This window comes from Molothrus ater, chromosome 3 (assembly GCF_012460135.2).
Source record: "Molothrus ater isolate BHLD 08-10-18 breed brown headed cowbird chromosome 3, BPBGC_Mater_1.1, whole genome shotgun sequence".
In the NCBI taxonomy this organism is placed as follows: Eukaryota; Metazoa; Chordata; class Aves; order Passeriformes; family Icteridae; genus Molothrus; species Molothrus ater.
In genome coordinates, this window is record NC_050480.2 from 72867271 (window position 1) to 72894725 (window position 27455).

Here is a 27455-nt window from a genome sequence, read left to right on the forward strand (position 1 = left end):
CCAGCTCATTTTGCTCTTTCAAAACTACCTATTCATTTTCTCCTTTGCCAGAATTCCCAAAGAAACCGTGACCTGTGAGAAAGAGTGAATGACAGGCAGGAGGAAACCCCCGAGACGCGCGTCCCGGGATGACCTCCCCTCTTGCTCCTGCCATTCCCAAGCGGGTGGCGGGCGCCGGAGCCCAGGTGAGCACGGCTGGCTAGGAAGGGCAGGGTCGGAAGGGCTGGGTAGTAAGGCTGGTCCCCTCCCTCAGGGGGGTCGTGGCCACCGCCCTCACGGCGCGGGCGGCGGGGGGCGGGTCGGGCCCGCCCTCAGCGCGCCCCGCGGTCCCGGCGGAAGGAGCGGCCTGGCCCCTCCTCGCCCGCTGCTTCCGCCCGGTGTCGGCAGAGACAGCGCCGGCCGCCGCCGTGCCGGGAGCCGGGGAGCCTGCCAACGGGGAAGGTGAGTGTCGCAGCGGCCCTGCCCTGCCTCCCCCGTCCCTGTGCCGGGGCCGAGAGCCGCCCCGAGCCCGCGGGCCGTCCCCCCCCGCCGCCGTGCGGGGCTGACCCGCAGCTTCGCCCAGCAGGGAGGTGCCGCCAGCCCAGCTGTGTCGGGTGTCAGCTCTATTACGGACCCGTTGCAGCGAATAACTGGTGATCTCTAGGCGTGTGCTTGACGATGGACTGACACATCCCATGCCGAAAGAAACGCTTCGTGCGTGCTCCCTTGACTTGTTTTGTCATGGAGGAGATTTCATGAAACGAGTCCTAAGTGGTGTCTCCTTTGCCAGAAAATAACTGAGGTGATGCTCTTTGTGGTGTTTTTTCTGTGTGTTAGCGCTTGTTCCTGTGAAGCATCTCTCAGAGCTGAGTGATGCTTGTTATCTTGGTGGCGTGTTATAAAACAAGAAACGAGGGAAAAGTCTGTGATCTGAAGGGCCTATAAATAGGAAAAGAGGAAAATAAGATTACAAATTCTTAAAAGCTAGAAGTGAGATGAGATTTTTTTAAGTGGAAAGAGGTGTATTTTAATGGAGGTACTGGTTCAGAAAAGCAGGGCGTCCTGCAGGCTCAGGCCCTCTTTCCAAACCTGCTGTCTGCCAGGTTTGCTGTCACTGCTGGTTCTGGGGCGTCATCCCTGTCATCACCCACCTTCATGCCTGTATTTACTACATAGGAGAAGAGGTGCCTGTGCCAGACAGGGTGAGCAGCAGGTTCAGGAAACAAGTAAATGCTGGAATGGAAATGTGCAGTGAAAGAAATTAGGATAATGATGAAGGGCTATTTGAGGCATGACAGTTGTTGAGAGCTTTCTTAGTGGTAAGTTTTTTTTGCATTGCAAAAATTTAGAAACAGCTTATTTTCTTGAGACTTAGCTATAATAATAAAGCCTTGAATGACTTGAGTGATGCAGACTCTTATTTTTTTAGGTGTTGAATACTCCTGGCCCTCTGGGACCTTATGGTGCCCAGTTAAGGCCTGAGAGTCCATCCGCATGGGTCTGTGTCAGAATCTGGATATGAATCTGTATTCCACGTGCCTCAGAGACTGAAGCCTTCAGTTACTAATTGTGATTACTACAGCTTCCTATTTTCTTGTGACATTTGCTTATGATGTCAATGAGGGAAGTGGTCACACGTTTACGTGCCTGGGTAAGCGGCGACACTAAGACTTTATACCTTCCATCATGGAATTACTACAAGGTTTATATCAAAGCAGTCAAAGTCAGTGATTTTTTATGAATCTTGGACAGTACACTAAGCCAATGCCTGTGAGACAGGCAAGCATGTATGGTTCTTCCTTATGTAGTTCAGATACTCTGAGTATCCATTCAACTTGCAATAAGGTGCAGTCCAGGAACTTTCTGGAAGAGATGTGCTGAGGTCTTAAAGAGCCACTGTGGATTTCCCCATCAACGCATCCTTGCCTTTGACTCATAGGTAGCTCTGGTTTTCCAAACATCCAGCCTCAAGTACTTCTGTGGGCCAGAAATCCACTAACTCACTAACATGTGTTAGTTTTTGACACACTTCCTGCTACTTCTACATAGCATTATCTATTTCATTTGATTCACAAGGACAATTACAATAAATTGTGTATGAGTAATGGTAAAACAAAATTTCCAGTATGACTGGCCAAGCCAAAGAACTTGTCAGTAAATTTGACAAGATTTACCCTACAGCTTCCTAATTGTATTGTTTTCAGTGCTGTTTTTTGTTTGTTTTTAGTTGATAGCTTTGATTTCTTTTAAATGAAACTTTATTTTCCTATTCTTGTGGTTTGTTGTAATGAGGGCACCTTGTCTGGAAAAAGGGGTGGTTCCAGTTTTGGATGATGTCTAGCTTATTTTTATTGAGTATTAGAATCAGAATTTCAAGGTTTCAGCTTTAGAGCATGCTATGTATGCATTTGTACAGAAAACATGTTTGCAGGACATGAAGGACAGGTAGTTTTCCCTTACTTAATTCAGGCATACTCTTAATAGCAATGTGACTGTTTTTTCTGCAACTGACAAACTGCTGTGTTGACACTGCAATGTTTGACAACATTGGATTCCAGTTTACATGTTGAATGATGACATTTAGATGTCTTGTGAGGCTTGTAAACAACTTATACTGGGGGAAGTAAATTATTCTGGTAAAAAAATATTCATAATAGGAAAAAAACCATGTAATATGAAATGTCTGAGCTTAAAGAACAATTAAGTGTGAAACAAATGGCAGTTTTCACACTGAATACGAGCCTGAGTACATAATCACTGGTGAAATGAATGAGAACTGCTTGTTTAGCTCACTGGGGTTGCACAACCACCTCATGTAGTGTGACAGCACCTTGTTACCATATGTTAGGTAATCCTGATGTGCCAGAACAATGTCTAACCAGCGATGCTACAACTTCAGGTTTGGCAGGATTTCTCTCATCATTATCCTTGTTTCTTTCTTGAGTATTTTTGCTTCCTCCTGCTGCTACCACGCTGTTCACTTGGTTCTTTCCTTTTTCCATCTCATCTCTAGCTTCTGTTTAGATTCTGTTCCCATTGTCTTTTGTTTAGACCAATTATTTATTCAAATCTTTAGTTTAAAAAAGAAACCAAAGCACTTGCCATACAGACTTTTCGCAGAGTCTGAGATTTGGAATGAGTTTCAGGTGATAATTAGATTTTTATTTGAAGCTGTGATGAGTACAGGCTTTGTTCTTGTATGTATTTGTTCAAAATCATGAGTTATCAGGATTTAGCAGAGTTATCTTGATGGGAGGAGCTGGGCTCTTGTGCAAAATGCTGTAATAATTTCAGGGGTTACTGGTGTGGTGAGGAGCAAGCTGCAGTTTTCCCAGCATGGTGAATTGTCTTTGGATCCTCTTGTGACTGGGACTGTAGGTCTGTATGTCCGAGCTCTGGGATGTGTGGGCCTTCCTGCAGCACTGGTTCTGGAGAAACCTTCTGGCTCCTGCACCACTGTGTCCAGCCTGGCTGTTCAATTCCCTGTCCTGCTCTCCTGATGAGCAGAGCCAGTGCTTCTTACTGGGAAGGACTCGGACTCCAGGCCTCACATCAGTAGTACAGACAGTTATATTGCTGTAGTGACTTGGAAAGGGATCTAATGCTGCTGTTACTCATGTCTTCTGATCGTTGCTTCTCCTGTTTGACTTCTGTGTCCTTTGCACAGAGCTCTGTATAGTTTGCTTTCATGTCTCTGCTTGCAGTGCCTTCCTAACCTGTTTGGGTGAGTGGATGAGTATCAGAATGTACAGCTGCTGCAGGAAACATGAGGAGGTGGTAAGCAGCAAGCACGGGTTGAGAGGTTACTGAGAATGCAGCTGTGACTAGTAAGTTGGTCTACTGTGAGTTGATGGGATTTTGACTAATTCTTGTTTGTCTTCATTAGAAAGCAAGAAAACCAGCAGCAGCTGGAGAACTAAGCTGAAGGTGGGATAAACAGTTGATATAAGAACATACACAAGTTGAAATAATAAAATGAGAAGAAAAAGGTGTTTAGAATTTGGAGCATATTTTTGGTTAAAGGAGAATAACTAACATGGGAATATGGAAGAAACAAAGAAATAAGGGATAGTTCTGTGGGAAGATTTATCCTGAACAGCGTAGGAAAGGATGGGGGAAGCCAGATCAAGGGTAGTGTGATGCTACTTGTGGACTTTTTTTTTTTAAATTGAACTTGTGGACTTTTTTTTAAAAATTTGATATTTGCTTCTTGCTAGTATTCATTATGCTCTTTGAACTTTGCATTACGTGACAAGACAAAAGAAAGGGTAGTGCTCTCCATGAAGTGGTGAATCTTATTCTGATAGGAGGAGGAAAAGGAGTTATCAAACGTAAGGTGAAAGAGATTTGCTTTTTTCTGCTTTTGCCTGTTATTATTGCTGCTGAAAGATGGATGTTTCTTCAAATGCTTAACTTCTGAGAGCTGTAGTGTCAGTGAATACGTAGGTTGCTGTTACTTTATATTGCTGCATTTTTATGTTTCATTGAATCTTAGGCAGGTTACCTGTATTACTTAAACATCTGTCCAACAGAAATGTGGGACCTGTAGTTCTTTCGATGTAGGAGAAAAAATATGAGCATAAAATATATGGTTGAAGAGCCAAATAGTTTTTTGGCATTTTTTTTTTCTTTTGAAAAGTTCTCATTTTCCCTAGGAATAGTAGGAACCACATGGTGAAAAAGCATCATCTTTTTTTAGTGGGCAAGTGTTTTTTTTCCCAAACTCTTAGACCACAAGCAGGCTTATTTGCATGAATGTTTCCTCTCTCTCAATGCTGTTTTCAGTTTCTTCTTGTCCATGTGTCCTTGATAACCTGTTCCTTCACTCTTTTTTTTTTTCCCACATATTTTGATATTTCTCTCTCTCCTTTGAAGCAATACCCTGTAAAAGGCCATGTCTTCTTCCCATAATTCACATAACTGTTCACTTTTGAACATGCTTTGGTTTGTATGGTGATTTGTGCTGAAGTTTAGAGGTCAGGGATGTTTCTTCTACATCCAAACATAAGCATGATGGGTTCTTGTTCATGAAGTATAACATTCCCACCTCTAACTTCACACAAGTTTTAACCCAGTCTGTAATCGTGGTGTTGCATTTCAGTTTTGCCCACTGCCTCCCAAAATACTGATGATCAACGCAATTCTAATAAACAAGTTGCATACTTTGCAAACTTTACTATATTTGTGACAATTTTTTCATGCTATCCATTCCAAAGTGATTTATTCTCCCTTTGACTTTCTGGGAAAGTTTATTTACAAGATACTCTTGACATGAGTCTACTGTCTTTGAAATTTGTTGGTCAGAAGAGACCTGGCATGTAGTAAATCCCACGGAGCTGGCTAAGGCCCCATGGAGAATCGAACAATAGGAACTGCTGAGACAGCAACATGAGTTCCATAAGGCAGAGCTACAGTATCCATGAGAAGCAAGAACAACATCCTCGTTGAAGGCCCTGAAGGCAAGCTGGCAACCATCCGCCCATTTGTGATAAGGGCCCCCATCACCCTTTGGGGCAGAGATGTTCTATCCCTGTGGGGAGCTTCCCTACGTATTCCCACTCAGGATTTCTAATCAGAGCCACTGAGGCATGTGCGCTGCCAGATACACCTCGTCTCACCTGGAAACGCCACAAGCCAATTTGGATTGAACGGCGGCCCCTCAATAAAGCCAAGCTGTGCACCCTAAACACCCTCATGGAAGAACAGCTCGCAAAAGGCCACATAGTGGAGTCCGACAGCCCTTGGAACTCTCCAGTCTTTGTTCTACCAAAGCCTGGGACAAACAGGTGGAGGCTCCTCCAGGACCGTGGCAGAATCAACGAGGTGAACGAGGACATGGGCCCCCTCCAGCCTGGCCTGCCCTCCCCATCGATGCTGCCTAGAGACTGGACACTTGCTATCATAGACTTTAAGGACTGTTTCTTCAGCATTCCTCTGCACCCTGAGGATGCTCCACGGTTTGCTTTCTCCGTTCCCTCTCTAAACAAAGAGGCTCTGCTCAAAAGATATCATTGGTGTTATCTTCCTCAAGGCCTAAAAAACTCGCCCACTATTTGCCAGTGGTACGTGGCTCACATCCTGTCTCCCGTTCGGAAATTATTTCCAGATGCTATCATCCACCATTACATGGATGATATCCTGGTGTGTGCTTCAGATAAAGCTTACTTGGACAAAACAGTTAAAAAGACTATTGAAACCATAGAAAAGGCAGGAATGGAGGTTCATGAGGATAAAATACAGTACACCAACCCATGGCCTTACCTTGGAGTCCAGATCTGGGAAAGGACCATCATATCCCAGCAGTTCACCATAAATAATGACTCAAAAACCCTGAGGGACTTACACAGCCTGTGCAGATCCATCAACTGGGTAAGTCCACTGCTAGGAATTACAACAGAGGGCCTTGCTCCCCTGTTCAATCTTCTTCGTGGGACTAGGGACCTGGACTCTCCCTACACTCTCATAGAAGAAGTCAGAGGTGCCATCACCAAAGTCCAGGAAGCCCTGTCTTCACACAAAGCCCATTGCTTCGAGCCCAGTCTGCCTTTCCAGTTCATCATCCTGGAAAAAGCACCTGGATTCCATGGACTCCCTGCTTCGAGGCCCTTTGTTGATATTGGAATGGATTTTTACAAATAGCCAGCCTACAAAGACACTTACCACCTACCAGGAGGTCATAGCACATTTAATAAAAAAGACTAGGACTTGCCCCCGCTCTCTTTCAGGGTGTGAGTTTGCATGCATATACTTGCCACTAACCCTCACAGACTTTGAGGATTTGCTCCAGACCAATGAGAGCCTCCAGTTTGCCCTAGATAGCTATACGGGCCAAACTTCAGTTAAGATCCCAAAACACAAACTTTTTAACCCTGATGTAACCTTCCATTTGATTCCAAAACGAATCCAAAGTAGAAAACCTCTCAAAGCTCTAACCCTCTTTACAGATGGCTCAGGGTCTTCCCACAAGTCAGTGATTACATGGAAAGACCCCCAAGCACAAAATTGGGAATCTGACATACAAATAGTGGAGGGATCTCCACAGATCGCAGAATTAGCAGCTGTTGTCAGAGCCTTTGAAAAATCTAAAAACGAACCTTTCAATCTGGTCACAGATTCAGCTTATGTTGCTGGGATAGCTATGAGAGCAGAACATGCTCTTCTCAAAGAGGTTTCCAATCCAAAGTTGTACCAACTGCTCTCTAAATTGATACACCTGATCTCCCACAGAAAGCAACCTTACCATATAATGCATGTGAAGTCACACACAGACCTCCCAGGTTTTGTTGCAGAAGGTAACAGAAGAGCGGCTGCATTAGCAATGGCAGCAGAAACTGCTAAATGTTCCTAACATCTTTGCCCAGGCAAAGTTGTCACACGCGTTTTTTCATCAAAACGTACCTGCCCTCATGAGAATGTTCAAGCTCTCAAAGGATCAGGCAAAGGCTATTGTTGCTGCATGTCCGAACTGTCAAAACTATCAGATACCATCTATGGGGACGGGAGTCAATCCCCGAGGTCTGAATAGCTGCCAGCTGTGGCAGACAGATGTAACTCACTTCGCACCTTTTGGAAGGTCAAAATATGTGCATGTATCAGTCAATGCGTTTTCGGGAGCAGTATTTGCATCATCACATCCAGGAGAAAATACACTGCACACAATAAAACACTTTCTCCTCGCCTTTCCTGCCCTGGGAGTACCAAAGGAGATTAAAAGAGATAATGGACCTGCCTATACCTCCTGCAAGTTAAAGGAGTTCTTCAATGAATGGGGCATAGCACACAAGACCAGCATACCTGCAAACCCCACAGGACAATCCATCGTGGAAGGGACACATCAAACCCTCAAAAGAGTCCTTGATCAACAGGACAGAGACACGAGAATCATATCTCTAGTGGAAAGACTTTGCAAGGCTCTCTATGTCATCAACTTCCTGAACTGCACAGCATCAGAGCCTGACCCCCCAATACTTCGCCACTTTGCAAATACCACCCAAGCAAAGCTCACTGAGAAACCACCTGTGCTCGTGAAGGACCCTGAAACACACCAAATTTCTGGGCCTTACCAGTTGATTACCTGGGGTAGAGGATATGCGTGTGTGCCACTACCATCGGGTCCGAGGTGGTACCCAGGAAAAAACATAAAACCATACCTAGGCACTGCGAACACTACTCCTGCAAACATGGACAAGAACTCTCCTGAGGCAAACACAAGACCACCTCAAAACCAAACCAGCTCTGCCTGGAGATGAAGACGTCGCCGAATACCCACAAACACAAGAACAGACCGCCCCATCACAAGACAGCAGACAAAATTGAAAACTAAATAACATTCTGCTGCATCAAGCAGATGTTAGATAGTCTTAACACAAAAGTGTTCTCTGAATTATGTGTTGTTACCCTTTTTTGTATTTCAAAAAAACCCTATTATTCCCTCTTTCTAACCTTTTAAAACCCCTTAGCCTTCTACCCACTCCCCCTCCCTTAGTGTAGCTTGGAAATTTAAAAAAAAGGGGGGGAGGAGGGGAACAGAGAAAAGAACAAGGGAGAAATCCCTCTCATCATAAAGATAACAAATTCTGCTTATATTCCCTATCAGAAGCCCTATTCCCGCCCAAAGATGAAAAATATCTCTGTTGGTGCTGTCCTCACTGCTGCCTGGATGTTCTTCACTGTACTGAGTGCCTTTGGCTGGATTAGCCCACAGCCTAGCCATAATGTTTGGGTAACCCTAGAAAAACATTAAAACAGGACAACATATGCTTGTCCATGGGAAGCATTGATAACCCACTTTACACTTTCCACACAGTAGGAATTCCCCTTGTAGCAGATGACTGGCCTGTCTATAATTCAGAGCTCCTCCACACTACAGGTAAGAGACCCAATCTGGCTGATACTTGGGATGAGTGGACAAAAATTTTGCCCGATGCTCAAGAGGAACCCCAAGAATTAGATCTGTTGGGGTCCTCCAAGGCCACATATTGTGTCAAATTTTACTTTAGACGTCCAAAAAACAATTGGCCAGAAATTGACCAGAACAAAAACACATATCGAAAAGAGATATCACCAATAACTCTCACGATTGGTGCAATTACACGGCTCGTGGGATTTCTGTGTCCTCTCTCCATCCCAAAGTATTACCCAAGGGAATGTTTCTCATCTGTGGTGACAGAGTATGGGCGGGGATCCCCTCCGGACTCCAGGGAGGTCCCTGTACCCTTGGAAAACTTTCTACCCTTACTCCAAACATCACCCTGTTACATAATTGGAAAAAAGAAAGCAAATCAAAAGCTAAAAAAGGTCCTACACGGAATTTGATGAAAATGTGATCCTAAATTATACAATTGGAACAGACCAAAAAAGATTGCTGTCTCCCTGTTCTTACCCTGGGTAGCTGCAGCTAAAGCCCTCAGTGAAATCAATCACCTTGGGTGCTGGCTCAGTAAACAAGCTAACGCTACATCTGCAGCCCTGAGTGATCTCTTAAAGGAAGAAGAGACCACAAGACAGGCTTCTCTCCAAAACTGAGCAGCAATCAACTTCCTGCTGCTTGCCCATGGACATGGCTGTGAAGACTTCAAAGGGATGTGCGGCTTCAACCTCTCTTCACGCTCGGAATCCATCCATGCGAACATCCAGAAACTGAAAGATCTCGTGAAGGACTTGAAAGTAGAGAGAATCCCAGACTGGGTCAATGAACTTTTCAGGCAATGGGGATTAACAGGATGGATTGCATCTTTGGTTAAGGGAATGTTGTGGATTCTCCTTGTAGTTGTTATTGTGTTAGCTATGTTCTCATGCCTCGTTCACTGTTTCAAAAGAACTATAGCGAACGCTTTTTTTCTAAAAACAGAAAGTGGAGTTGTAGTAAATCCCATGGACCTGGCTAAGGCCCCATGGAGAATCGAACAATAGGAACTGCTGAGACAGCAACGTAAGTTCCTGTCTCCCTGACCCCCGCCCCAAAGCTTATCTCTGTAACCCTATAGGCTATGTTACTTAACCCTTACTATTGGTCAAGTCTGGATTCCCCTTAACCCTATAAAAGGGGCCTACTTTAGCCCATTCGACAGAAGAAGAGCTGTCGCTGGGACCCTTCACAGACTGCCCCAATAAACATCGCTGTGGAACCCCAAGGCGCTCCCTTCTCTCTCGCCGTCTGCTGCAGCCTCAAGCCAAGGGCTACCTACCCTAGCAAGCAAGAGCTGAGATCCTAAGAGAGCTTGCAATCACTAAAGAGCTGATAATCACCGAGCTTGCTAAGGGGGTTAGCCTGTGGCGATCGGCCTCGAGCTAGCCTAGCTTTTGGGCACCCTGCCTCCCTGAGGACTGCGCTCCCGGGCTATCTTGCACTGCTTGATAATAAGGCCAGAATAGAGGCTTTATTATACTGGCATAGTTTTGTTTTTTCCCTGGAAACCTTTCTTACCATGTAGACATTGTACTTCAGCAGCAGCTTTTTATGTTCTTTCACGTAGATACTCTATTTGACTGAGGTTTTTTGCTGACATTGCAGTTTAGTCTCAGAATATAAAGTATATTTATTATACCTACATGTTATTCATGCCTACTACCTTCTGTTTATTCCCCTGTGAGATTTCAGCTTTAAAAGCCCTGTTTTTTCTCTGGATCCAGTACTTTAATGCAGTATTTGGAGGGAAAGAGATCTTTAAAAGTTGTTTTATTTCACCAGTAAATTTCAATAGTGTGTACAAATGAGCAGCTTTTTCTTCCTTTGAGACGAAAAGGTTTCCCAAAATCCCACTTTCTGTTCTGGAAAATGCTTCATACTACACCAAATGAAGCATCCTCTTTGCTTTCATGCAAATGAAACTATCATTACTTCCTAGAGTAGATTTGTTTCTTTAAGCAGCAGCTTTCTTGCTCATTTCATTTTAGGTCATGGACATTCTTAGTGTTATCATCAGGCCTGTGCATTGACTGGGAAATTGGGAATTTGCTGGGAGAATAGCTACCACTTTCTTGTAATCTGTGGGATTCCCAACCTTGATTTTGCTTATGAAGTTACTTTAAGAAAAAACAAACCAAGACAAAAAACGTTTACTCATTTGGGGTCATTTTCATGTTGGTAGCTCTCAACAGTTCACAACCAGTTTGTTTTTGAAAAAGTGAAAGTTACCATCTTGTTGTGATTAAATAGAATAGCGAGTCATGATATGAAGGACCTCTTCCACTGTATCCTGAAATGTGTTTGATAAAACATACTCCACTTTTAGAAAGTCATGTCTTATTCTTTTGGATACATTTGTGGTGTCTGGTATTGTGTGAAGCCTCAGGGACCCTTGGCCACACCAGGGTAACTTCTCAGGGATTCCTCCATGCTCACTCTCAGTCCAGTGTTCTGTGTTTCTAACCAAGTGTTTAATTCTGATGGCAAATGGAGGAGCTTTGATCTAGCTGGTAACAAAGGACATGGACTCTGCTCTTGGAGCACTGGGCAAGCATAACTGGAGTTTTGTGACCTTTGTTAAGCTGAAGGTCTGTGATTGCCAAAAGAGAAAGAGACCAGGCATCAAACTTAAGAGTGTTGTTGCCAGAGCCATAGTGAAACATACCTGCTTGCTGAGTGTTAAGTGCTGTGGACCACCAGTTGATGCTTTCAGAGGCATGGCTGCTTTCATAAAGGCTTCATAAAGGTTCATAAGTGTGCCTGATCCCCATGGAAGTCTTTCATTTGCTTTTTCACCTTCTTGAGAGTAGCAAGGAAGTCAAGGCCAAGAGTACTTCCTGATCCATTTTCCCAGGGTTTTGATCATCTTATCTGTTGAATAATTTTGTGCCACACCAATGTATCATTGTGGGATCTGAAAATGTTTTCCGATTTCTTGATTCTCTAACTCCAAAACTCTTTCAAATTATTTCAGAGCAAAGCACCTTTTTGGAATAAGGTTGGTGGGGAATCCATCTGTTCCTGATTTGAGTCCTCAAATGGATCTTTCCAAGCTAACAATTTTTTGGTTTGTGAGTCCTGTCCTGCTTTGATGAATAGCTGTCTCGATAATTGCTTTTATAATGTTTGGCAGTGACATGTGCACCTTGTCTGGTACAAAATGAATACCCAGAAGCTATTTTCCCTGCATCTCTAACTCTGGGACTGTGCACACTTTCTTGGTCATTGCTACAAGATTATTAATGGTAATATCATATTACAAGGTCTTGCAGGTAGATCCAGTTTTTAAACTAAGTTTCTCCTTCTTTAAGTCTTTGCATAGTACCCCATATGTTGTCTATGAACTACTTTCAGGCTTGAGAAGTGATACCAGTTTTCATTTTGCACTTCAGCTTTTTATCATTACAACCCTAAACATGAGTAATCTGTGCCCCATTTCCACGTGTCACTGATATTTTTATACAGTCTTCAGTGAAATTCTTCCAGCAGTTTTACTCCTCGAGGGAGTGGCATGGGGGAATGACACAGGAACAAAACAAAGTGAAGGCATTGTATTGCAAGCTCATCAAGTGATCACTAAAAACAAGGCTTCCTAATTGCTTCACTGGTTTTAGAGGAAAGCAGTGTTATTTTGTTTAACTATGTTGCTTCGATTGATGTGTCTGCAGTGTAAATTTTTTAGCTTTTTCATTTTTACAAATAATGCCTAACAGTTTTATTTACTAATTCAGAGCTAGTGTGAAAGGGACTTGTATACAACTTTGACAGAGAATTGTGCTGGAAAGTACAATGAAGAAATGTTTCATTTTTATGTGCTACTGGCTGCTGCTGCTTTTCTTACAGAGAATTGGTCAAGATTTGTGACTGCTGTCACAACAGCTTGCAAAGTCTTTGGCCTGTGTTTATTGTTTTCCCTGAGAAAATCTGGCATCCATTGTTTGTTGTTTGTCCAGATAAATCTTTGATGAGATCTGGGCATCGTGTGTCATGTCATAGCTCATCTCTCACATCATGAAATCCCCACTTCCCTTGTTCCTCTTTGCAGTTTTCTTACCAGGTCACTCTGTCCCTTTCTAGTTCCTAGCTATGAGCCTGTAGGTTCCAGTCTGCAGATCAAAGAGCTTATGTCAGGTCTAGATGATTCTCCTGTGGGAGTAACGTAGAAATTGTCAGAGCCTTTGTGTAGAAGGCAGCTGAAGGAATCTTGCTATTTTTCCAGTTATTCTTTTACATTCTAGTGTTGAATTCAGTCACATAAAATCACGTATTAGGGCAGGGTTTCTTTTTTATTTAACCTGATACAGTTAATCAATAGAATACATCTACTTTAGTTTCCTATATTTTTGGGGAACTGGTCTCATTTAGATTACTTTTCTCTGACCTAAATACTTAGTTATTGTCATGGACTATGTTCATGAAACTCTGCATTTACTATGGTACTAGAAAACTTGTTTGAGATCCTTGTTTTATCTCCTGCTTTATTTTTTTTCTGCTGTTTTAGGACCATAAGAATTGTAAACTGTTGATTTGTGGAAAACTCTGGAGAAAACTTAGTCCATCCTTCTGCTGAGATCAAAAGTACCATTTTGTCCAGCTGAGTCTTAAAAACCTCCAAGAAACATTCCGCTGCCTTGCTAGCGATCATCCATTGCGTTCTTAGCAACCAGTTTTTTATGATGCCTTGGAGTGTCAAGACACAACTTGTGGCTGTTGTCTCTTGTTTTACCATCTTCCATTGCAAAGAAAGCTTTGGCTATGTTGCTTTTGCCGATCTCCTTCAAATGGCTCTAGGTTGCTATTTGATTGCAGCATGGGAGACTGAAAAAGCACAGTTCATAAAGCTTTTCCTCTAGCCTAGTTATTTACTTGACCCTCCCAAGTTTTCTTGTGTTCTTGATGTGAGGGGCTTGAACAGAGCTGGGCTCAGTGTTGGAGGTATGTTTCTGATGAAAATCCTGAGTTTTGTAGGTGCCAGTATTGACCCAAGATTACTTGACAGCTGACAGACAGTTGTTGATTATCTTTTAAGCTTGTTCAGTTACTTCTCAAAATATGCAAGTCAGTTTATTCAGCCTGCATTTCCTTGGCCTAGAAAAGAGAATGCAGTGGGAGACAGTGTCAAAATTCTTAATAACGCAGTGTGCATTACATTTACATATTTTCTTTCATTCTTGTGGCCAGGTATTTTATAATTAAGGGCAGTTGCATTGCTTAGCATCGTTTGCTCGTGGCAGACTGGTCTCTTTTTCTGATTAACATCTCTTCCTTTATGTGATCAGAGGAACTTACACAATACATGCTCCTGTGACTTTTTCCTGTGGAGTCAGCTGAGCCAGAACTGCCTATAGTGCCTTGGGTGCTCTTTCTTGCCTTTTCTGCTGGAAAATGGCCGTGACTTTAAATATCTTTTCATCCTTGACCATCAAGACCTCCACTGATTTACAGTGGTTTTTGATAAACAGCATCCTTGCAATTGACATTTTATGGTGTATCTAGTCCAGTCTCACAAATTTACATGCATCCAACTTTGTAGGTTATCCCTAACATGTAGTCCAGGTCCTTTCTCAAAAAGGTCAAAGCAGGTCACGTTGCTGAAAGCATTGTCCATTTGGGGACTGTCCTGCCTTTCAGGGCAACTTGCATTATTTGATAGTCCTAATTGTGCATGTAGGGGAAACCTTTATTATTGGAATTTCCTTCACTGCAACTTTTGACTATTTTTCCTTGTCCTTTGGACATACATCACATGCTTCAGCATCCATATAATCTAATTGGCTTTCTCTAGTACACTGATGTCTTGCTTGTCTGAGGAGTACAAAACTAGACACAGTTCTCCAGATGCAGTCTTTCCAATGCCAAGCAGCAGGAGATACAAACATTCCAAGATTGCAGGCTATTCCTTGTGCAGCCTTGTATACACTCAAGCTTGATGGTTACAGGGGCTCATTACTGGCTCATTTTCAGCTTTCTAATAATTTGTGTCTTTTTTTGGAAAGCCACTTCCTAGCTTTTGAGCCCCTAGTCTGTGTTGCTGCATTGGGTTGCTGAACTCTTGGTGTAGGACTTTCTATTTGCCCTTGGCTGTCATGTAGTTCCCACCTTTTCAGCCTGTCAGGATCCATTTGGATAGCAGCCTTGCCCTCCAGTGTTTCAGTTGGTTTGTCCTCCTCCCCCAGACATTTTGCAGGACCCTTCTGAGAGTGGCTCCTGTCCTGTGTTCAGTGGAGACATTGGACATTATTGCCCAATACTCATCCTTGAAAGAAATCATTGGTACATTAATGCTTGTTTCATGTTCTTGGGTACAACTTCGAGTGGGATTTATTATTTTATTTTTTTATAACTTTTTGTGAACTGAGATGAGGTTGACTGGCCTAGAGCTCCCTGGACACTCTAACCATGGTGGTTGCCTCTTTTTTTCAGTTTCCAGGCATGGTTTCCAATCATAGAATTGTTAAGGTTGAAAAAGAGCTCTAAGATCATAGAGTCTGACTGTTAAGCCAGCACTTCAATGTTCATCACTAAACCATGTCCCCAAGGGCCACATCTACACATTTTTTAACACTTCCAGGAATTCCACCACTCTCCTGAGTAGCTTTTTCCAATGTCATTGTAACTTACCAGAAAGGATAGAGAGTGGCCTCACAGTAGCCTTGACCATGAACACCTTGGGGTGTGTCTCTTACGATTTTGTGGAACCTTTTATGTCAAATCTGCTGCAGTTGTCCTTTCTCCTTTATTTTGGTATCACCATTGTTTTATGCAAGTTACCTTTGCCCTTGTGGTTATCATTGCATGTTTCACTACAGCATCTTGCTTCAGAATAGGTACACCAACCTGTTTGTCCTGTCTTGTGATTGAATAGTTTATATGCCAGATATCCATTTAATTACTCTGATTACATTACATGGTGCTTGTCTGAGTTTGTGATAACTCTTTTATTGAACACTCTTTAAGTGTCAATCAAATTTTGTTATTTCCAAGTTATCTTTGAAATTAAATGTCAAGTCCAATATGTTATCAGGAAAGAGGCATAAATAATTAGCACGATGCTTGCAAAGTTCACTTAGCTTTACTATCAGCATTTTACTTTGGAGTCAGTTGAACCAAAGACGAAAAGAATTGGTCCTACAGCAGAGATAATCTCCCTTTTGTGGATAACTCTATTTCCAGGTACTCCTGTCTGAAAAAATGACTGCAGGTGGCTTCTGGATCAGTAGGGAGACACCTAAATACATGTGTTGGTTTGCAGGTGCACCTGCATGTCTTCATATGTTTTTACGATGGTCTTTGTTAACCAGGAGAGGATTTTTCTAATCTGGAGGTGGCAACCAAGAAACTGATCCCACAATTCTTCCCCTAATCGGTTCATGTAGTGACACCTAAGGCTTTGTATCCTGTAACAGGAGTTTGTTTTCTGGTAGACACCTACGTTAAGGGTGTGTTAATCTGGAGCTAAAGCCCTGTGAATCGAATATTTCAATATTCTAACAGAAATTTTTACACTAGATTAAGCTCTCTTGACAGAAGCTGAATTTCTTGTAATACTTTTCCTACATTTGGTTGCAGAATTATGTGCAGGGGTTGAAGAGAAGGAAGAAAATACTTCTTGGGATGTAATAAGGTCTGATTTCTTAGGTCGATGCATCTCTTTGAGTCTTGTTACCTTTCTCCATGATAACTTGTGAAAATCCCACCAGTCAAGTTTGTCCTTCTGTCTGCTCAACATTCTTGGAGCTGCTGTGGCACAAACTGTGCTCTCTCTGTGGGCTGACAGAGTCAGTAGGAGCCTCATCTCTCGAAACCTCTGCCTGTTAAATCTGTTTGGAAATTGATAGACTGTCTTATGATATTTCTAGGGGAAATGCAGGCAATTGGCAATTTTGTGCCAAAAATAGATGCCTGTAATAGAAATACTGTTCTTCAAAGCTTCATTTAGGAAGGAGAAGGAGATCCAGAGGTATTTTTGTCTATTATTGATTTCATCTTGAAACAGGTCTGAATAGTATTCTGGGAGAATATTCACTGTATTTCCTCTGTTTTTCTCTTCTGTCCATTTATATTACCAAAGGCTGTAAAGTTGTAAATTAAGACTTAACAATAAATAAAAAATCCCTCAGACACTACATAGAGCTAATACAAAGAAGCCATTTGGGATTGTCTCAGACAGGCAGTTTTTCAAATAACCATTTCTTCTTCTCTGGTGTGCAGTCTTCTTTTCAGGTACTGCAACACTATGTGTTTTTGAAATTATAAATTAAGTTAAAGACTGGACCAAAGCTACAACAACAGGTCTGTGTGAACCTGAAAATCCTCCTGTGCCAGTCCAAAATGTATTGCTGAGTTTTCTGTTCTCATTGCTTAACTTCTGACCTTAATGTTGCAAATACTTCTTTTTAATGAAAAGTTGTCAATGGGATTTCCATTTAGATTTGTTAAGTGAAATCAATTCAGAATGAAAATATGCAACAGATTTTATTGTTTGTGATCATGATCAGAAACTTTGTCCAAAACCTACTTTCTTGGGTAAGAACTAGTAAATTTTGCTTCTTAGATTGTAAACACCTCAGAAAAGGAGTGACAACTTATGATTACTGTGGTTGTTGATGTAACTGGATTTCTTTGTTGAAACTGTTCTTGGCTTCTTTCAGCTTTAAATAATGAAGAATTACAAGCAGGGATAATGCATTAAAATGTACCTCTTTATAGTTTGGCAAAATTGACTTTACTTACATTTTAGTCACTACAAGTTAGATAATATTATGGCAGACAATGAAGTAGTAAAGGTGTCTGCATAATCATTAAAATAACTTTTTGGGGATGCTGGGATGAAATGGGCAGATGGGGGTACAAGGTTTCATCCAGAGAATTGTGCTGTAATTGGCAGCATTAAAGAATACTTCTCCCTTCCCTCCAGAAGTGTTTTCTGTTTGTATTATATTCAGGTTTTTTCATGGTGGTACTTGCTAATTCAAAACAAAATATTTTCTGTCTTTTCTGCATTGATTGTTCTTTACCTTAAACCTTTCAAAACCCCAGATTAACATTTGCGAAAGTAAAGAAATATTGTTTATTCAAGTGTACTTTTCTAATGTTGTCAAGTGTCATTACTTAAAATTTCAGTCAGATCTGTTCCTTTTAAGTTGTGTAGCACTGAGAATTTTTTGGTGACTATTAGTTGAGGGTAGTGCCTCCCACTTAATAGTGCAGCAGACCTTGTAGATCTTTCAGGCTTTGGTTTATGTGCCTGAAATTTCACAAACTGACTAGGAAATAGATTTTGTGTCCTTGTACTCAAAAATGAATGGTCCTTTTTCACTAAGCAAAAATAGTTGAAAACCTAATGTTATTTTTAACTATGCTTTTGACAGTTAAAGAACTTGCAAAGACATTCATGCACTGGTTTTTTTTTTGGTATTTTTTCATTTGTTTGCCTTCAAACAGCTTTCAGATTAATCTTCTCAGTGGACAAGTATGAACAAGAAATTTAAAATAATTTGCCTTTAAGCTAGAATAGAGCTTATTGTCCAGTTCATCATTGTGTATTTCTGAGACAGAAACTGAAAGATGATGCTTTCTCTCATATAGTAGCAACATGTATCACCCTCTCCAGCCCCTTCAAACATCAAATACTGAACTGGGCCTCAGATTACTGGATATGGCAGCTGTTGGGGGAAGGGTGGTTTGGCTGGGTTTTTTTGCAGTTATTCTGGGGGAAGGCATAATGACAAAGAGACAGCTCTGTAAGTATTGACCTGTTATAACAGTATCTTATTCTGCTCAACAGCAAACATGGGGTCAGAAGAGCCAGTGCCCTTACATGAAGAATTTATCTACTGTTGTGGAGCTGCCACCCATGTCTTAAAGTGCGGGCCCTGGAAAGACCTCTCAAAAGATGAAAGTAAAAATCTACCCAGGCTCTTGTTCATGATTATTCCTGGTAAGGGTCTTTTTTTGTGTTTAAGTCTAGAAGTTTGTTGATTGAAAGGGGTATGTCCAGTTTCATTTTCAAAATTCTCACTATCTAAGTGGTAAATTCTGGCTCGTGCACATGGCCAAAAACTCAATAATACTACAGTGGTGAAATTTCTTTGTTACATTCGATTGCTACTGCTACCTTTATTTTTAACAGTACCAGAAGGCAGCACTTAGAAATTAGGATGTCTTACTCATTTTCTTCGTGGTGGTGGTTTACTGAGAGCATTGTGGGCTTTTGTTTATTTTCATTGCTCTTCTTCTATTTATCTCTTGTACCTTGAAGTGTTACTGCAATGTCAGCTGTGTACAAACTGACAGATGAAAGTTACAGTATTTGAGGAAAAATTCTAGATCCAGTTGTTTCTTTTAGTTTTAGGGTTTTTTTAATAGGAAAAGTTTTTTAACTTAGATTTTTACACATGATTTTTTTTGCTGACCCTCTTGAACTCGGTGAGTATTGTACAGCTCCTAATTATATTTAAATGTGGCTGTCTTAAAATGAGAGCTCTAAACTTGCCTTTGGCATATGTTAAAATTAATGGAGAAATTCTAAGTTTGTTGAAGTCTACTAATGAACTGTAGGAATCCTGATCTTAGCAAAAGTAAAGCTTGAACCCACTCAAGCTGTGACTCTTTGACCACCTTACAGTTTGCAGATTTCTAATGCTTTCTGTTGTTTATTTGGATGTTCTGGATACTGTTGTTATTTCTCCCAGAATGAGTAGTACAAATAATGACTTTTCTGAGTATCCACAACTTTGGTTCACTGTAAGTGTACCTAGTGGCTATTTATGTGACTGTGTGTGGCTTGGTCTTTAGTGGTGAAAGAGAACACAGGTCCAATTTTTCAGGGTTTTTTTTCCAATGATTTGGAAGGTCCATTGGAACATTTGGAATATTTTATGTTCGTTTCCTTGGGCACAGTGGTTTTATGCCTTTGCCTCCAGGAGCTGAATAGTAACTTCTTAAGCCAGTGACAGTGAAGTTCAAATTCTTTTCCTAACTGAAAAGAAGCCATATATGAGTACATCTTGTTCCTGTTTTGTGAGGAAAAACCTTTTAAACCAAACACACTATGCAGTATCTCTTCAGTACCTCTCTGGAGGTACAAGCCTGATTTCATGCTTTTCAATTGCTGCTTTCTCTCAGTTGTGGAAGGTTTAATTGAACAGCTAAGTTTAGAGTTCCTTTTCCCCACAAGTTCTGGAGCTTTCATCTGTCTTCAGACTGATACTTTCTGTTTGGGGTGATAGTAGAGGCTGTAACAAAGATAAATCTGTAAAGCTAGATTATATCAGTGGAAAGATATGTAGGAGAGGAGCACAAAAGTCAAACATTAGCATCCAAGGCATGGTACCTCTGCAAGGCATGTAATTATTCTGTTCAAAATGTACCAAGTCACATTCATTGCATGGTCTCCATATTCATCATAGGAAACCTTTAATGCAAAAAAATGTAGTGGCAGGGCTACACGGAGCTGATTTCTTGCAGAACAGTTCTGTGAAGACTCCTTAATAACATCTTAAGATAGATGCTCAGAAATAGACATCAGTGAAATATTCAGTGTACTTCTGTCACGGTCTTCAGGCTTTTGCAAGCAGCTGATTTATGGTTTTGCTCTTATTTCGGAATTATGTTGGTAATAAGCTGGAACTTCTCTCACTGCAAAAACAATTTAAGACCTCAGCAACCACTATAATGCTCTCTTCACTTTAGGTGCCCAAATTCAGTAGTGAATAAAGTTACCCGAGCTTCTTGCTGTGGCTGTCAGGGAGCTTAGTGGGACCTGGCATAACAAAGTGCAGTTTTGCTTCTCATAAAACAAGTGGTGAGGCTTTTTTGCTACTGTTGCATGCCTCATTTTTAGCCTTCAAGGAAACGCTTATCTACAGTGCAAAAAACACAGCCTTAGGAGAGATATGGACATTTGGTCAATGTGTTCATGTACCTAAAAATCAGGATTAGATAGCATTTCCTTTGTGCTTTTGTAACTTCCTGAGTATTAAATGTGGAGCCCTTCTGGAGTCCAGCCATTTTCACACTTGAAAGGCCTGTATCCATGGTTTAGATTCTTTATGGAATGAGGGAAAGAGGGGCAAAAGGACAGCTTGGTACTGTCAAGGAAAGCCAAGGAAAGCAAGTCAAGGAAAGCAATATTCAGACAAGGGCAGCTCTGACTTTAAAAAAAGAGAGCATGCACAGGCAAGTGTTGAGTGATCTGAACTGAAGGTGGTTGGTCCTGCTGCATTTGTTACTCTGTTCTGTGTATTAAACTGCTCTGGTACATACTTTTCCAGTCCTAGTGAAATTCAGGCATATGATTTTGTTAACACATGGTCAAACCAAACAGAGTTGTGGGTGGGTATTGAGAAAGGTGACAAAATTCTCAGCTTCTGTTGGAATTGAATTGTTGCAGGAGATTTGAGAATAAATCCTGTGTGTATTTATTTTTGGTTTGTGTTTTAATCAGGTTACTTCAGAACAGAGAGGATTCCTCTTGGGTCCAACTTAGCTTTCTCCCTCTCCCCACTCTTTAAAAAAAGCACCTCCAAAACATTCTTCTACTCTGAAATCAATGACTTAAATGAAACAGGATTCTGCCTCTTGAGAGCTGATAGCTCACTGTGCTTGAAGCAGTTGAAAAACAGAGCATGCAGCAGGGTTTAATCTCATTTTTAACTGCAACAAGCTAATTTTTTTTTTGTTAGTGGCAGTGCGAGTGAACTTATAATTTTAATAAAGCTTTACTGTATTAATTGAAATGTTTAATACACACTTTGTTTCATGAAGCATTTAGTCTTGTGTCCACAAAACCTCTGAATAGGAGTAATAATGTGTCTACTAAAGTGTAGAAAGTTCAATTTTTCCTCAGTCTAGAATATATGCATATACTTGTTTGACTTTCTGAAGATAAATTCTTTTCTGTTAAAATTGATGAGATTTACTCATGAGAGTAACATTAAGTGTGTACAGATGGAGGATCAGGTACATGGTTTTCTGGATGTGTAGATGTCATGAAAAGGACAGGAATTACTGGTTTTCCTCTTGTGTCCTAAAGGACTGTTTTCACTTTTACAATGTTTGTTTAGTTTAAAATTAGCAGTGAAATACAAAATCTGCTACAGCAATATTTAACATGTCTTGTGTTCATTGAAAAACATAATCCACAAAGTGTAATGGAATTTTTTTCTGTTTTAGTAGTATCTATTTGTGCCTGTGTATTTATGAAACATTTAGTCTTGTAAATAAATACTCTACAAATTTTAAAACCACTGTGCTGTTTAGCTCATGACATTTTGCTTTTCATCAAAGTTTTTCTTGCATTTCATTGCAGGGGTACATTGGGATACCTTTGTTTCGGGCTTCCTAATTTGTGTTACCGTTGCTGTAAACAAGGCAATTTTGCAATTTACAGTCTTGTACTTGGTAAACATATATAATGTAAATAGGTTTTTTTTGGTGGTAAATCATGTTACACAAGTTTCATTCATTAATATACAGAAATAATTTCAGAATCTGGTTCTCTGGCCTGCATTCAGAGTACTCCCTATGCTTTGCCAAGTTTCTTGATCTGCCTGTTTGCAGTTGAATCACTGCTGGGTTTTTGGATAATGTTACTGTTTTACCAACTCATGCTGTCACTTGGTGATGTTTAAGGGCTATGAGGACCTAAACACAGACTTTTTTCAAGTATAAAGATATTTCTTCTGAACTAATTCTCTGAGTCAAGAATTGAGTATGCACAACATAAATTGCATATTTGGATTCTCATCTCTTAGGAGTAGTTACATGTACTTATATCAACAACACTGCTTCACTTGAAGACTGCTGAACTATTTTTTAGCAGTGAAAGCAGTACAAACAATTTGTCTGGATTATGACAAGTCTTTAGTATTCTCTCTCTTGAGATGAGAGTTCCTGTTAGTTTTAAAATCTTTAAATTGCCATTTTTAACTGTAACATAGGGACTCTAAAAAGCTTTCTGTACCTTATCTGGCTTTGTCTTCACCTGCTGTTTTACTTAACAGTCATCACCCTCAACACTTGCATTGAAGGAAGAAGTTATAATAAGAATCACTATGTTATAATACTTCTCAATAAAACTAATTGTATAGTCCTAAAGCTTAGTTTCTTTGTATTTTGTTTCTTTGGCTCTCACCAAACCAGCTTCTTGAAAGTTATTAATTTTTCACTCTGCGCAGCAGTTACTGGAATGAATTGTTCTTCAGGAGGGTCTACTGTCACCACTGAGACCAAGGGGTAAAAGCATCTATTTCCTCATTCAGCAAACTGTGTAAAGCATGTTTAATTCTCTTCAATTTGGTTTTAGAATGGGCATTGATTTATACAAAATTTATGTGATTGAATGCCCTTGTTGGTACAAAATCTTCCCGTTATAACTTGGTCTGCAACAACTGAAGTAGATGTAGTAAGGACTCTCAGTATCAGCAGATGAGCTTGCAGTGTGTAGCTTTTGGCAGCCTTAGCCAGGATATAATCTGGAATCCTGCATGGAATCTTGGCACCTCATGTGGATGGGTCAGACTGTTTATGTGAGGCAAAATCTGATTTTGGAGTCAAGACCATGAAGTTACTCGGGGAAGGTGCTTTATCTTCTCAGACACTACTTTCCAAGTCAGCAGCCAGGGTCTCCTCCCCCAGCACATAGCAGTGTCCATGATTTGCCTTTGAAATGCAGCTGGAGAAAAGGGAATGTTGCTGGCAATGGAGAGACATATTAGGAGGAAAATAGATTTCTTACCTCCTGGGCAAGGGGTGCTCTGGGTCATGTATATTTTGTGCCTAAAGGCACTGACTGAGCTCCAGCAGCAATTCTGTGAACAAAGTTGAGAACCTGTTCTGTCTGAATGCATTAGGCAGTTTTTTCCTCTTTCTAGTTTTGTGGTTGGTTGTTCTTATTTGGAAGAATAGTACCGGAGGATCATCCAGGAAAAAAAGTCTGTCCTCATGTGTTCTCTGCAGTTTTGTCACTTACCGGCAGGATTATGAGAGGAACTCTTAGGAAGTTTGGTTTGGGGTTTTTTTTTGTTTGGTTGTTTGTTTGTTTACTTTTTCTTGGTGGTTTGTTGGGGTTTTTTTGGCGGGGGGAGGTGAGGGGGTGGTCAAACTGAGTCCATGACATGACACCTGGTTCAGAAAGGGACTCTAAGGCCCAATTTCATCCAGCCTGATTAAACAGCTAGTTCAGATGCCGAAGGAAGGAGCATAAATTTCTGGGTAGTTTGTAGAACCAGAGGGTAGGGATGGCACCGTGAGCATTTCTGCCTACTGGGGGGTTAGGTGGCTGCCCTGAGATGTGAATCTCCAGCTGTGAAGGTAATAAAAACTTCACTGTGTGTGCAGCCTCCTCTGACTCTGCATGAGCAGGGAGGAGCTGGACTCACATCTAGATGATCCCTTCCAAATTCAATGATCCTGCAAATGTGACCCCTGAACTGGCCATCCAGGCTCCTTGACCATGTGTGGATTCTGATCTTGGTTGTTATTGGGATACTTCAAAAGGTAGTAAAATCTATGGATAATCTTAGATAAATACTTGATAAGAATTAGTCATCCTTTCAAAAACTGTATTTTGCTTCACAGCTCTACTGAACAGTGAAAACCTTTAACAATGAAACTGTGTTTGTTAAGTGTTGGGAACCAAATAGAATTAAAAATTGGTAAGGAATGAAGTATGCTACTTTAATACAGTATAAGCAGAGGATGCCAGAAGAGGGAGCTGTTCTAAAGATTAGAAAAAAAAAAAGGGTGTTTTGGCAAAGTTATTGCTATAGTTGCCAGATATATCATACTACAGGCTTCATGTTCTCCTCTGAATGCACAGGTAAGCATTGACTGATTCTCTACTGTATTATTATCAGGAAGAAAAATAAAATCAGTAGTTTTATAAGACCATGTTACAGTGATTAACCAGTTATGTTAGTTGTTGAGGGTCATACAAATGCCTTTTACCTGCATTAGGAGGAGTGAGATAAAGCAAGTTAAATTAGAGCAGAGAATATAAGATTGGAGTGCAGGGGCTTCTGTTCCCACCTTTCCATTGGGTTTCTTCTCAGTATATGGCCAGTCATCCTCACAAATTGTGTCCCAAAGCACCAAAAAAAACTTCATTCACATTTACAGTATTTGTAATTATACAATAACCTAAGCTTCTAAGCTAGCATTCACAGCTAACACCAAGTAAATAAATTAACATCGAAGCACAGCTGCATAGAGTGAGACAACAAATACTTCCTCCCTGGAATGTTTAAATCATTGACCAGCTCCATGGGCAGCTCCACTCTTACTCACTGTGAAAAATTCTTGTGCCAGGGCAGGTATCACCTCCAATGTACAGCAATAAATAGCCAGAGGACATTAAGGAAAATAACTCATCACATAAAAGTACTTCAGGTCTTTTTTTAAAGGAATCATTCATTTAACTTTGGATTTGGGGGGTTGAATTAAGTAATGCTTCTACATGCAATGAGAATTTTAGGTGAAATTCTGAAAGTGTAAGCACACTAGTACTTATGTTGAAAAAAGCTCCAGAGGTCCCCTGTTCATACAATAACACTTTCTTAATCCTGTGTCACATATTTCTGGTGATCTAAAGCTGAGGTTGTTTCTTATGTGGATGTTTTCCATGATATTAACATTGTACTTTATGTGTTTATCTTTACCTACCCCTACTAGTGTAAGGTACAAGTTTTCATGAGTCCTGTTGCCTTTCCTCATTTTGATCATGCCATCCCAAAGAGAGTAGTGCTTCTGTTGTCCATCCTCAGCTGAAACAATGGAGCAGAGAAAAAGGAAATTTTAGATGTTCAAAAGTGAAGATGTTGCTATTTTGCACATCTGGTCCAGGGAATCAACTAAAAAATCTTGTTTGATTGGAGTCTTGGCTCTCTTGACAAGGCACTTGGGGGGTTATGGAGCTCAGAATGGCAGCTAGTCCAGCTGGCACACTTGAGTCACATGTGGCTGATCAGCAGGAACCAAAAAAAGTCTGACTTTTGCATCTGATTTGTGTCCTTATTATATGCTGTTCATATCCAAACAGCTGAGCAGAATTCCTTCTGTGTGTGCACAAATACTCTATTTAGGAACAATTTCTCTTTTACATTTTATCTTAGCAGTAGCATTCATCCATTCTGTGATATTTGCAGTGCTTGAAATTAAACTTAGTTCTGCAGATACTATACTGTATTATTTACTATAAAACATTGTTCCTTACTGTGTGGAGAGGATGGCTGTGAATCTGCAGTGCTTTCCTGAAGAGAGGGAGAGAAATGCTGTGCTCTTTTATCATGGCCTCACCTGCAGCATAGGGATTGAAGCAACCACTTGATCTTTGAATGTGTTATTTGCCTGCTGGGCTGCTCATTGCACTGGCTCAGAGAAAACTACCTGGTGTTCCTAAAATTTTCAAGAATGTCTTTCTCTGTACTCCACCTCTCTGTATTATAATCTTACATGATCAGTATAACATAATTAGAATTTTCCTGGAAAGTCTCTACTATTACCTGCTTTGATTAGCAGGTAACACTTTGGCAATTGAACCTCTCTTTAGATGTGGGTGGCTATTGAGGAGACTGGCCATTCATATGGCTCTTGCCTTCACACAGTTGTTAGAACCATGATGTTAGGTGTAAAGCAGATGTTCCTGAGTGTAAAGTAGTGTGGAAGTTAGAAACTATTTGTAGAGTGTTCATTAAGACTCACCAGACAATGGAAATCCAAGAGATTATTGCTTGGAGCACTTAAAAAACTTCCTGAGGCCATTATTTTGCAATTCAAAATGTTTGTCAACAATACTGGCATAGGGTATTCCTTTTCCCACCATGCTGTGCCATTCCACCCCTCAGTTATGCCAGAACAATACTTTGAGAGATCATGCTGTGAATTAAATAAATACATACATTTATATCTGGGGTCTTTTTACAGCTGGAACAGTTCCCTGTTTGGGTTCACAGCAGGGCCCCCACAGAGCTGTGCCAGTGTAATTCAGGGGCTGGTGAGCTGTGGTAGGAGGGTGGGAATGATAGTCAGGGGGGAAGGTGGGAGTTCCTTCAGCTGGATTTGTCACAGAACTTTCTGTTGTTAAATTATGGTGTCAGTTCCCAGCACTCAGCACATACATGAGTTCTCATGCTCTGTCTGGAGACCTTGGCAGGAGCTGGTGCCCCACCAGCCTCTCCAGGTGGTAGTGATTCTCTGAGAATGCCTCTCCCTTGAGCCTTCTGCTTTTGTTTCCACTGCAGCTCCAGCTGAAGCTGCCAGCTCTTTACATTTGACCCTGAGTTCTCAGATTCTGACATCGAGAATTTGTATTTTACATTGAGATGAACTTTTTCCTTTTTTCTGAGTAAAAGAATTGGCTTTCCTACTCTCCAGTAACTGGTATGGGGGATGCAAAAGTCATCACTGAGAACAGACTACACTGTTGAGTTCAAGGTTTGTGCCACATAACAATCCAGGTAGAAGTACATAGAGTAAGATAAAATGTTTTTCCTTTTCCCTATGATTGGTCTTCTTATCAGCAGGTAAGGAAGTAACAGCACAGTTTTTTATTTCAGTGAGACATAAA

At 41.0% G+C, this 27455-nt stretch overlaps 1 protein-coding gene across 3 annotated transcripts in view; it reads left to right on the forward strand.

The window, feature by feature from the left end:
- Positions 1-314: 314 nt before the first annotated feature.
- The window catches only part of LDAH (lipid droplet associated hydrolase), a 117635-nt gene continuing 90494 nt past the window's right edge, over positions 315-27455 (forward strand). The window contains exons 1-2 of one of the 3 annotated variants that reach the window (XM_036380565.1): positions 315-441; positions 18675-18827. In XM_036380565.1, the coding sequence (XP_036236458.1) occupies positions 18680-18827 (148 nt within the window). In that variant the 5' untranslated portion in view covers positions 315-441; positions 18675-18679. Of the gene's footprint in view, positions 442-1428; positions 1631-3411; positions 3807-18674; positions 18828-27455 lie in introns of those variants that run through there. The other 2 variants (XM_036380566.2, XM_036380568.2) reach the window with 2 other exon arrangements.